We start from the raw sequence: 12665 nt of genomic DNA, 5'->3' as shown, positions 1-12665 counted from the left end.
GTAAGTGACCAATCCTGGAATTTTCCTGAACTGAAAATCGGAAGCCACAGAAAAACATATTCACAGTTGCTGGTGGATGGATTCGAACCACCTTGCCTCCGAAATCTAGGGATTGCTGGCTGAGCACCTCAAGGTGCAGAGCTACCCCAATTGAAGGAGAACATGACAAAACTGGTCGTTGTACATTGTTTTCAAAGAAAATGAAATGCATCAGAACAAAAGGTGGAATTCTTATAGAGCATGCTTTTCCTTTGATTGTGAATGTTTTGTCATTTAATAGTGCATGAATATACAATTTCAAAATGTAACTGTGTGTGGAATTTATGGCTTCCTTTATTGTAGTATTATAAAGTGTAAATAGATTATTGACAAAATGGGGAAGGGGGCAGATGCAGGGCACAGTTGGCTCAGATGAATTCAAACAGACTGCTGAAAAAATCTTTTAGAAATGAACAAACTATAGAATGTGTTGTCATCACAAACACCTTCTGCTCTCCATAAACCCCTTCACATCATTCTGTATCAGAACCAGTTTTCATAATTAAGTAATGCCTGGATGGCCAGATTTGGTCTTATAATAACAAAATTTTAAGCAAACTTTTTAAGGAAATGCAACCATTGTTGTTTGGGCTATATTTTTTTTGATCGATGAGATTTCTGGGCAGTACAGACAAATCTAAGTGTATTTTTATGCACTGATTTTAGTGTAATGTTGTTTGCAGTGATGTTCGCCACTCCACTGCCTCATGACATAGTGTAATAATGACTTCAATGCTAACATTAATCTGCTACCATTAACCTGCTACAGATGGGTAATTAAGGGATTATAGTAGTGCTTACATATTTTTACTTATGACAATGGTAGTGGATGAATCAAAATCAATTTTTCTTCTTTCTTGTTTCAAATGTGTCCATAATTAGAAGCTATCAGAACAGCACATTCACAAAAATAATAAACATTAGTGATTACATTAAATTAGCTTATAAGTAAGAACTGAACTAACAAAACAAACTCTGAGATCGGTTAAGGCCAACAATATACAATAGCTAGTCCTGACTAAAGTAGGGACAGGCAAAAGTTGATAGTACTGCAGATATACATACAGTTTAAATCTATTAAATCTATTGATAGCCTTGTTGCCTGTCAATAGTGCACATCCTTTTTTCGTCAAAATATAAGGGATGATCAAAAAGTTTCCATTTCACAATGGTGCTTTTCAACAGACATGCTGTCTCATGCATATTCTTTATCCTCCAATGGATGCCTACCAATAACTGTTGTTCAGCAGCTAAGAAAAAGATAGCATGTTGGTCATATTTGGAGCCATTTGTAATAAAATCATCATAGTTCATGTTTCTGCATTTACCTCACATGTGCCAAAGAGACACGAATGCCAGACTAATCTCTTGTTGACATGTTAGTAGTTATATGCCTGTATTGGAATCTTTCTATGTCATGTAGATCCTGCAGCAGCATTCTCAAACTGAAACTTCCAGTTTCATTACATGGCAGTTGGGTTATGTGTAATTTCATTTAAGTGATAGGGAGGTCAAGACCTGCCCCCCCTCCCCATCACACCCCACCCTCTGCCCCACTTTGGTTGTATCCTTGGTATAAGAAACACCACTCATGACTTATATTAGTGTCCTCATTTGAAATAGGAATGACATTGCCATCATGTCTTCTTTTGCTCAGCATGTGCATTATGACAGTTAAATTCTGTGTTGCTCATGTTCAGTATTGATTTTGGAAGTCAGATAACAGTTCATCTAGTAGTGCATCTTCAAATATATTCTTATAGTCATTTTTCAATACATATATTCTTTAATAACATTTGTTCCTACCAATAAAAGTCAGCTTCATTTGAACTGTAATTGACAAGACAGAAAAATAATTTCTATGTATATTTTGCCTTATTGCGTAAGGCTTAGAGTATACTTCCATATTTTAGTGCAAAAGTTTTAAATAAGGTCTCATTTGACATAAAGCATAAAATTGAGAACCTTTATAAATTCAACAGAAAATTAATACCTTACCTTATTGACTGCTTCTTCTGCAAATTATTTGATTATCTAGATTCGAGGATTGATTATGTGCCTGACAAGTAGCAGTTTTTATTATAAGCAGGTTTGTATTCTTAGGGCATAAAGGCAGCTGTTGTTCTACAATAAGTATCAACAAAGTGACATAGATATTAAGCAAAAAATAGGGATAAATATGAGCTATTTAATGTAATTCAGGATGCAGCGGCTGATTTCTTTTTCAAAGTAATGACACTACTGTTACTTTTAGCTAGATTAACAGGTTCATCACTGCGTCACCCATACAGGTGATGGGGAAGCTTCAATGGGTCCCCTGTGAGCCACATATGGGTGATGCGCTTCTTGTTCAAGTTAATAGGATCTGCAGTTGGATTTTTCAAAGGAATTTAATGGAATAAACACTGAAGTACATATAACTGTAGGATATCCAACATAAACATACAAACATTATACACATAATACTATACATGTTATTCATTTATATGTAGGATAACATATTACATTACACTAGGTTACCTGTTGTTTGTTAAAACATGCTAAATGCACTTGAGGTTATTTTGGACAATTTGAACAATAGGTCATAGTTCTCCACACTAAATTGCAAAAATAAAGCAAGCTATATTTTAACAGTCATGATTACATACAATAGCTGACAATAACAGGATGTTCCTAAGACAAATACATATTTTTAATGTGTCCCCAAAATTGCCCTTTGAGCATATACTTTGTATGCCCCTTTCACCAAACTATACTGATGCACTACCTACTGAAATTTGTCCTTCTTCAAGGGTTTGGTGAGTAGATCAGCCAAGATCTCTTCTATACATAAACAGTCTACCTCAATATTCCTTCACTATCTGTGATCCCTTATAAAATGGTTCTTTGTATTCATGTGTTTGGTTCTTCAAGGGTTTGGTGAGTATATCAGCCAAGATCTCTTCTATACATTAACAGTCTACCTCAATATTCCTTTACTATCTGTGATCCCTTATAAAATGGTGCTTTGTATTGATGTGTATGGTTCTGGCACTATTGACATCATTTTTGGCTAAGTTTATAGTTCTCAAGTTGGCACAGAAAGTCTTGGTGGGTTCTACACAGATATTATGCTCTGTTTCACTTACTAGAGTCCTGAACCACAATGATTCTTGATTTATGTCGATGAAGCCCTGTATTCAGCTTCTACAGTGCTCAACGCTTTGGGTTTATGACTTTTACAGGACCAAGACATAAGTCCTTCCATTAATCCAAAAAACATACAGGAATAGAATGTCTGTTCTCTAACTTACTTCCCCATTCTGCATCAGTATAGCCCCAAGTTTTATATTTCCCTTTTTGTAATATCATAATTTATAGTCTGTGGTTCCCTTTAGATATCAAAATACCCCTTTAATGACTTTGCAATGTTCCTCTCTTGGGCTTTTGCACAACCTGCTTACAACATTCTTGGGAAAAGAGATGTCAGGCCTTGAAATTTGTAACAAATACAAAAGGCTCCACATCTGCTTCATTTCACATTAAGATGTCTCCTGGTTCTATTGGTGTAGAAACTGGTTTACAGTCACTCATTTCAAACTTTTTCAAAACTTTCTCTGTGCATGATGATTGATTTATGTATAACTCTCCTGCATTCTTATTTTTAACAGTCATCATAGCCAAGAGCCACTTTATTTCTTCCATGTCATGCATGTTAAACTTGTTTTGGAGTTGTCTGTTGAAATGCTTCACCTACTTCTCATCTTCAGTTGCAATGAAAAAATCATTCACCCATATAGCAATTACTGTGGCCTCTTCTTTACTTCTTTTATAATGGATACCACCAGGATCTGTCTTGCAGTGTTTCATATCCATCTTTATAAAGTTAAAAAAAGAGTGAATAAACACAATAATGGAAGTTAAAAGTTTTGTAAATATGTTCACTCTGTTTCAATAGATAAATGGGAAGTAGTTCTTTTTTTCAAAAATTGATAAATGCAAAAAAGTAAATTTTTGAGGCAACACATTTTTGTAAATATCATACCAAATTACTAATTAAATAAATGAGATAATTTGACATTAACACAGCTTTTTAGGCACAATTCCAGTCGTGGGTTTGACTTGTTTGTTTCAGAATAGAGGGCCAAAGTTTCTAAGTTTTTTTTTTTCAAAAGACAATAAATGCAAAGATGGAAGATAAATGTTTTATTAATGCACACATTCAAATTGATTTTTACCTTTAACATTGATTTGCAAAGAAAGCTACATTATTGCTTAATTTGCAGTATACATTTACATAAATGTTTGATAAGTAGAAGTGCAAAAAAGCAACAGATACTGCTGAAACACAACACAAAATACTGGCAACAGCAATATTAAACTATAAATCTATTAGTCACTTTCAACAATGTTCTTATAAAACTCTTCTGCTCCTTATGGTACATTAAAATACCTCACAAGTTTTTGGACATACTTTTTCTTTTCCTTACTGGCCATTTCCTTCTTTTCCAAGGTGGCTGCTTTCCTCATTTCCAGGCTGCAGTTTCTCAGTTTCTATACCTCAACATCTTCAGGACTTCCATTGTAAGTGTCTGATACTGACAACAATACCTTCTTCTTAGACTCTCCATAAGTCATCACTTTTGAACATCTTGGATCATAACTCTTTCAGAGCAATGGTTTTTTTCTTTACTTCCCTATCCTTATTTAGAAAATTGATAATGCCATCTTGTTCTAGCACTTTATAGTATTCAGTCAGTGAAGGAATATCATATTTTTTCCAGTATTGTTTATCCACTCCACTGAACACTGTCAGCTGTGACCATGAATAGGGAAATAATAGAGTACCTTGTCAAATTTTCTGCTTTCTTCCATGAAGGCCATTAGTGTGCACATCATTATTGTATTTTTATTTATTTATTTATTTTGGTGCAAGAGTCAGAAAAAGAATAAATTTCAGTTGGACCATTATCTGGGTGGGATGCCCCAAGTTTTCTGACAAAATCCGTTAGAGCAGAGGCCACTTGGTTGCATCCTTTCAGTCCATCTGTTTCAAGACAAGTATAAAATGTAACCCTTTCCTTTGCCCATGCTCAAGAATTGACCATAATGCATAAATTGCATAGTCAAACCTGTCTTGAACAGAATAATTCACCCACAGAGATCTCTGGTATTGGATGATCCTGTTTTATATCAAAATTTGCCATATTGGATTTTCCTCCTTCATTATTGCCCAAACCTTTTATGCCCAACATTTATGCACCCTTTAGTTTGTTATCAATTGATTTTTTCCCCAAATCTTGTTCACTTCAAGAATCTGTCTTTGGACATCACTAACACTGGTTGAAATGTTGCAGCACATATAAGTACTGTCTGGCCATTGTTTTCCTTGTGCTGTACTTTAATGAAACAATATTCTACTTTTTGCTTATTTCTTGATGTTCCTCCTCCCTGACAAAGGTAGGTCAAATTGAACAGTAATCAGAAGTTAATTATGTCGTGTAAACCACTAATTTCATTCCACTGATGGTTCTGCTAGCTTTTATGTTGTACTGTATTTGCAGAAAGCTCTCTCATGTTATCATTAAAATGATGTCCTAAATTGTTATTCTCCTTCAGACCTCCCAGAACCCATGCGCAGTGCATTTATTAATTTTTCTTAACTGTCTAAGAGCAAATATCGAGTTTAGCAAAAACTCGTATGTTTCAGAACTTTATACCAACAGTAAATATTGGCTGTACCAAACCATTTCAACATGTCATGCATGACAACAACTTGATGTGTACCCACAAAAATCTAAATTTTGAACAAATGAGCATTTATCAAATTAAAAAAAAAAAATGCTCCTTGAATACTTTTCTTCAACTGCCAAATCTTCTCTTTTCCTATATGTGTTTTTCTGGCTTCTTCTGGTGGGCTCACGTATCTTTTTTCACCTAATTTCCCATCTAAGTAAGCTGTCTTCACATCCATTTGGTGAAAAAGTAAATCTTCTTTTACTGCTAGGGCTAAAAGGTATGTAAGTGATTCATATTTTAGCACTGGTGAAGATGTACCTCTGTAGTCTATCCCATGTTTTTGTGAACTTCCCTTGACTACAAGTCATGCCCTGTATTTTATTGCTGTTTTCTCAGGAATTTTTTTGTTAAACATCCATTGTTCATTTAATGGTTTATTTCTTACTGGTATCTCAACCAATTCAACAGTTTCATTTTGATGAAATTACTCCAGTTCTCTTTCCATAGCTTTTATTGATTGTTGAGAATGAATACCAATCACAGCACCTACAACTGTTGAAGTTCATCATTAAAATAATAGGCTATGTATATTTCATTACCAGAGTACACTTTAGGTTTAGGTACATGAGAGGAACATCTTAAATAGTTGATTAAATCTGTGTGCCAAACCGAGACTCAAACTCGGGACCTTTGCCTTTCATGGGCAAGTGCTCAATTTGCAGAAGAGCTTCTGTGAGGTTTGGAAGGTAGAAGATGAGGTACTGATGGAATTGAAGCTGTGAGGACAGGTTGTGAGTCATGCTTGGGTAGCTCAGTCGGTAGAGCACTTGCCCACGAAAGGCAAAGGTTGCGAGTTCGAGTCTCGGTCCAGCACACAGTTTTAATCTGCCAGGAAGTTTCATATCAGCGCGCTCTCTGCTGCAGAGTGATAATGTCGTTCTGGAAACATCCCCCAGGCTGTGGCTAAGCCATGACTCCACAATAGCCTTTCTTCCAGGAGTGATAGATCTGCAGGTTCGTAGAAGAGTTTCTGTAAAGTCTGGAAGGTAGTAGACGAGGTTCTGTCAGAACTGAAGCTGTGAGGATGGGTCGTGAGTTGTACTTGTGTAGCTCAGTCGGTAGAGCACTTGCCTGCGAAAGGCAAAGGTCCCGAGTTCGAGTCTCAATCCAGCACACAGTTTTAATCTGCCAGGAAATTTCATATCAGCGTACACTCCACTACAGAGTGAAAATCTCATTCTGATCTTAAATAGTTTCTTCCTCTTCTTCATATTCTAGAAGTTCATCTTCATAGAATTTATGTATGCATCCCTTACCACCTTCCTCTTCTTTTAATTAATTTTAATAATTCTCAAGGAATCTGACATCTCTATGGCCAGCAACTTCTTATTGGTAGCATTTATTATTCATTAACCTTTGAGTCTTGCTGCTTGTGTCTGTATATGTGTGGATGGATATGTGTGTGTGTGCGAGTGTATACCCGTCCTTTTTTCCCCCTAAGGTAAGTCTTTCCGCTCCCGGGATTGGAATGACTCCTTACCCTCTCCCTTAAAACCCACATCCTTTTGTCTTTCCCTCTCCTTCCCTCTTTCCTGATGAGGCAACAGTTTGTTGCGAAAGCTTGAATTTTGTGTGTATGTTTGTGTTCGTTTGTGTGTCTGTCGACCTGCCAGCACTTTCATTTGGTAAGTTACATCATCTTTGTTTTTAGATATATTTTTCCTACGTGGAATGTTTCCCTCTATTATAACTATATATATATATATATAAAAAAAATAGAGGGAAACGTATGTGTGGATGGATATGTGTGTGTGTGCGAGTGTATACCTGTCCTTTTTCCCCCTAAGGTAAGTCTTTCCGCTCCCGGGATTGGAATAACTCCTTACCCTCTCCCTTAAAACCCACATCCTTTCGTCTTTCCCTCTCCTTCCCTCTTTCCTGACGAAGCAACCATTGGTTGCGAAAGCTAGAATTTTGTGTGTACGTATGTGTTTGTTTGTGTTTCTATCGACCTGCCAGCACTTTCGTATGGTAAGTCACATCATCTTTGTTTATATATATATTAGTAAGTTATTAAAAAGCAAGAGTTTCATTATAGCTTTTCTCTTTAATTTTAGAAAAGTATATACAGAAATGTCTGTTACCTTTTTTTTTTGAAACATATCAGTGACATGTTTCAAAGATAGAAAGTTTGCTGACACATGTGAGAACTGCTAAGAAGAAACAAACTTCACACAGATGTTGGATGCAGTATATTGTGAAAGCAAACTGATGCTTCTATTTGATTCAGGAGCTCAGATTTCAGTGATATGGAGTCACACATTTGAAAAGGATGCATTAAGGCTGCCACTGTATAAAGTGTGAGTGCTAAATGTTAAAAAATTATGCAACCATGAAGACACTGATAAAGAGATATAGTTAGACCAAGAAAAGAATATGCCCAAGATGCAAAAGGTTTCAAATAAGGAAACAAGTTATGACAGAGTAATTAGATTTGATATTTTGTTTGATACAGACATAGCTTCTAGAGAGATTTGTGTAATATGTAATTATTGTAAGCTAAGAGGGTGTTCTTTGTGCTGTGCTTGAAAGAGCTTCTGGGGATTTATGAACAATACATTTCGTGCACTCATGTGCATGTGTGTGTGTGTGTGTGTGTGTGTGTGTGTGTGTGTGTATGCGTGTATTAAAAAAAAAAAAAAAAAAAAAAAAAAAATGCTCCTCGAATACTTTTCTTCAACTGCCAAATCTTCTCTTTTCCTATATGTGTTTTTCTGGCTTCTTCTGGTGGGCTCACGTATCTTTTTTCACCTAATTTCCCATCTAAGTAAGCTGTCTTCACATCCGTTGTGTTGTATTTTAATCTCAATTGTATTAGGACCTGTACCACAGCCTCACACTCAAAAGCTTTTAAGTTTCGTAGATTTGGTTTGTTCCCTATCCCCGCTTTGTAGGGGTTTTTATTTTTTGCTCTCTGGTGGGTGAAGCCTTTCATTTGTCATCACACCTTGCTGTTTTCTTATATTCCACACCTCCTGTTTAATGTCTGATCATATGAAACAAACTCCTGTGTACAGTGTATGTTCCGTGACTTGCTCTGTACTTAACATTATTCTGTCATGATCATCTTTCCGTGTATTGCACAAGGACTGTGAAATGTTGTTTGCCTAAGCACCATGTAACACTTGAGGCTGTTGACCCAACTTCTGCCCAAAAAACATTTAGGTAATCCAGAATCAGTTAACAAACTTCTTTCCTTTTCAACAATATTCCTTTGTTCTCTATGCAACTTCATTCTGAGATGGGCTGTGTCTGACAGTGGTTTGATGTCTAATTTCTACTTCCTTCAAATATTTCATGAATTTGTGGTTGGTATTCTCTGTCCCATCAGATCTGATGATTTTAATCTTGTTTCACATTTCTCTTTCTACCATAGTGTGGAAATTGTGAAAAATATCACCCACCTGATCTTTATAACTTAAAAAGTAAACTTAGTTATACTTGAACAGTTGCCTATAAAGGTAAGAAAATGATGACTTCATCAGTCTCACACTCCGTTCGGTCTACAAACATCCATATGCATGAACTGCTAGATCACCTTGGTTCTTCTTTTATTAGGCTTAGAGGGCAACATAGTCAATGTAGTCTTTTTCCACTGTATACCTATTTCACAGGGTTCCTTGCATTTACTGCCATTTCCATTCCTGTTGCCATATCCTTAATATTGTCATCCCTTTTCTGTGTAGGTTTTCAAGCTTTCTGTGCCATAAGAAACCTTTTGTTGAGTACACAGAATGGTGAACATCTTCAAATACACCTTTAGTAATATCTAACTTGATAATTTGCCTCTCATTTGCACCACAGCTGTAATTTTTTCGTATTGATTAATTACTTTTGCTCCATTTTTAGCAAAGATTACTCTGTTTCCTTCTTGATTGAGTATTTCATTTGCACATAAAAAGTTAGATGTGACATCTTTTACATAGTAAACATCATGTACTATAATACTTTCTGGTTTTTCATTTACAATAACATTAAAATCAGCTTTCCCTGGTAACTTGGAACCATCCACTGTAGATATACGTCATTAAGAGTTGTTTCATTTCTAATAATCTGTACTGATGGTACCAAATTTAATATCCATTCTGGCTGTCTGTTACCCATTTTTCCAAAAGAGTAATAAATGGAGACTGCCTTACATAGATTATCAGTTCTCCTGTCTAGACTATTTGTATCATACCTTTTTCCCTTTGTACTGACTTACCTGGGGTGTGTGTGACCCATCTCCTGACACTTGTAACACTTGACTGGTTTCTTCTTGGGAAGTTCTATAGCTCTTTTCCTCTGTGAAGTATGGCAGTCTGATGTACTTTCCACATTCTGCAGGATCTTAACTTTTATGCTGTCTCCTGTAACAGTATGCCTGAGCTGTCTAACCCCATAATCATGGGTGCACATTTTCTAGGTAGTCCTGATAGCAGTAGTTGACATTCTCATCCCAGTTCTTGCACTTTTCCAGGTGAGTGGTTATAAGTTCGCAGAGTATTCCTACTTTTCTTGTAAGGTTTTCATCTTCAAATGCACTCTGTAACTTGTCCCAAACCACTTTTGCCATCACAGATTTCTGTATGTATACATAGTTCACTGTATCAGTCAATAATCTCAACTTCGACTTTGCTCTTAAGACCTTATTCGTGTAGATTTGCTCAGTGGACTTCCATTTACCATTGACTACATCCCAGAAATCATCCAAATCTAAGTATGGTTCTACAGCAAACTTCCATGTAGTACAGTTCTTGCAACCTACAAGGCGTTCTATTTGCAATGTTTGTGCCATGTTCATTTTTCACAATTATCCTTATTGGTAATATGCACAGTATTAAATTATGCAAACTCCTAAACAACTGAGCTTGCCACTTCAGTTTTCACTACGTGCTTTCTTATTCATGACTATTCCAAAGACATTTCTTTTCTATATGTTACATCAGAATACTTATTCTGAATGAATTCACTAGTGTTTGGGGCCCCAACCTGTTAGAACTAGTGCAGTGAAAAAGTAATTATGAACACTAAACAGTAATAATTAGGCTAGTTATATTTTAACATTCATGATTACATAGAATAGCTCAAAACTGTAGTACACTTTAATACACGCATACACACACACACACACACACACACACACACACACACACACGCACATGCGTGCATGAAATGTATTGTTCATATATCTCCAGAAGCTCTTTCAAGCACAGCACAAAGAACACCCTCTTAGCTTACAATAATTACATATTACACAAATCTCTCTAGAAGCTATGTCTGTATCAAACAAAATATCAAATCTAATTACTCTGTCATAACTTGTTTCCTTATTTGAAACCTTTTGCATCTTGGGCATATTCTTTTCTTGGTCTAACTATATCTCTTTATCAGTGTCTTCATGGTTGCATAATTTTTTAACATTTAGCACTCACACTTTATACAGTGGCAGCCTTAATGCATCCTTTTCAAATGTGTGACTCCATATCACTGAAATCTGAGCTCCTGAATCAAATAGAAGCATCAGTTTGCTTCCATAATATACTGCATTCAACATCTGTGTGAAGTTTGTTTCTTCTTAGCAGTTCTCACATGTGTCAGCAAACTTTCTATCTTTGAAACATGTCACTGATATGTTTAAAAAAAAAAAAGGTAACAGACATTTCTGTATAAACTTTTCTAAAATTAAAGAGAAAAGCTATAATGAAACTCTTGCTTTTTAATAACTTACTAAAAAGTAAGTTCTGTCAAGTGAATATTAATCAAAATCTCTACAATAAGCACTTCATAAAGAATTTGCTGTGCTTCAATGACATTACATATGAAAAATTATCTGAATGATCAGTGTCTTATATAACTACGTTTTCCATTCATAGGTAGATCAACCTCCACCTGAGGGATGTCGGGCAAGTCACAGTTACTGTGGTTTGCGTGATAGAATGTATCCTGACAAAAAGCCAATGGGATTTCCATTTGACCGTATGCCTCGTAGTGGTGTGAATACTCTTCAGGAATTCCTAACTCCTAATATGGGAGTTTTGGATGTGGTGATAAGACATTATGGAAAAACAGCAATTTCACTGCCACTGACACGAGATGATTGGGAAAAATTTGTGGCTGGTAGCCAGTACAGAGTATGAGACATTATCAGTTCTATTTGTGATGTGCCTGACACATAGCATTGGTATAAATTTGATTATCTTGAAAAAATCACAGTGTGTATAATAAAAAGCTAACTGTCATTTTCAAGTCTTTAATAAACAATGTTTAATTTGTAATCTTCTGGATGAGAGAAAAAAGATTTCAGTTAAAATATGTTTCACATTTCACTTAACAGATTTGCATATATTAACAACAATAAATGTGCTATGTAACTTTTCACAATTTTTTCAATTTCTAAGTACTGTAGTGGGCCGGGCTGCACTGATTACTACAGCAGGCTGAAAGAGATGTTCTTCTAGTGGTCAGGATGGCAGTGGTGTTCCCAACTGTGGATTGCAGGCTCAGTGTTTTGGCATAGGCTATTGCAGTCCTTTGCAGGTGAATGTAGCTGTAGCAAGATAGACAGCATGCATCTAAATGCCTTATTACCCTAACAAGTTACTACAGTTACAGGTGAAAATAAGCATATGATGCCATGGCCCAGTGTCAACCCAAGGTATCCATACTCCACGGGCATGGTCTGTCTTGTCAGCCCAGTAGTAGTGTTACAAGGCTGAGGACAACAGAAGCAGCTACTCCAATACTGCCAAGTGGCCTAGCATGGTCGACATACTTCAACAGCGCCACATCATATGTGACTACTTATGTCATTACTACACTGTTAGTGGTGTGGCTACATCCTGCACAGTTGAACAAGTGTTGAGTAC

At 36.0% G+C, this 12665-nt stretch overlaps 1 protein-coding gene across 1 annotated transcript in view; it reads left to right on the top strand.

The window, feature by feature from the left end:
- LOC124777651 (phenoloxidase 2-like) overlaps positions 1-11936 on the top strand; it is a 175253-nt gene extending 163317 nt beyond the window's left edge. Inside the window, exon 12 of the mRNA XM_047253131.1 lies at positions 11673-11936. Within this exon, the coding sequence (XP_047109087.1) occupies positions 11673-11936 (264 nt within the window). The remainder of the gene's footprint in view (positions 1-11672) is intronic.
- The last annotated feature ends 729 nt before the right edge of the window (positions 11937-12665 follow it).

The sequence above is a fragment of the Schistocerca piceifrons genome, chromosome 2, assembly GCF_021461385.2.
Source record: "Schistocerca piceifrons isolate TAMUIC-IGC-003096 chromosome 2, iqSchPice1.1, whole genome shotgun sequence".
NCBI lineage: Eukaryota > Metazoa > Arthropoda > Insecta > Orthoptera > Acrididae > Schistocerca > Schistocerca piceifrons.
The sequence above is the reverse complement of the archived record's forward strand: the minus strand, read 5'-3'. Positions and strand labels throughout refer to the sequence as shown.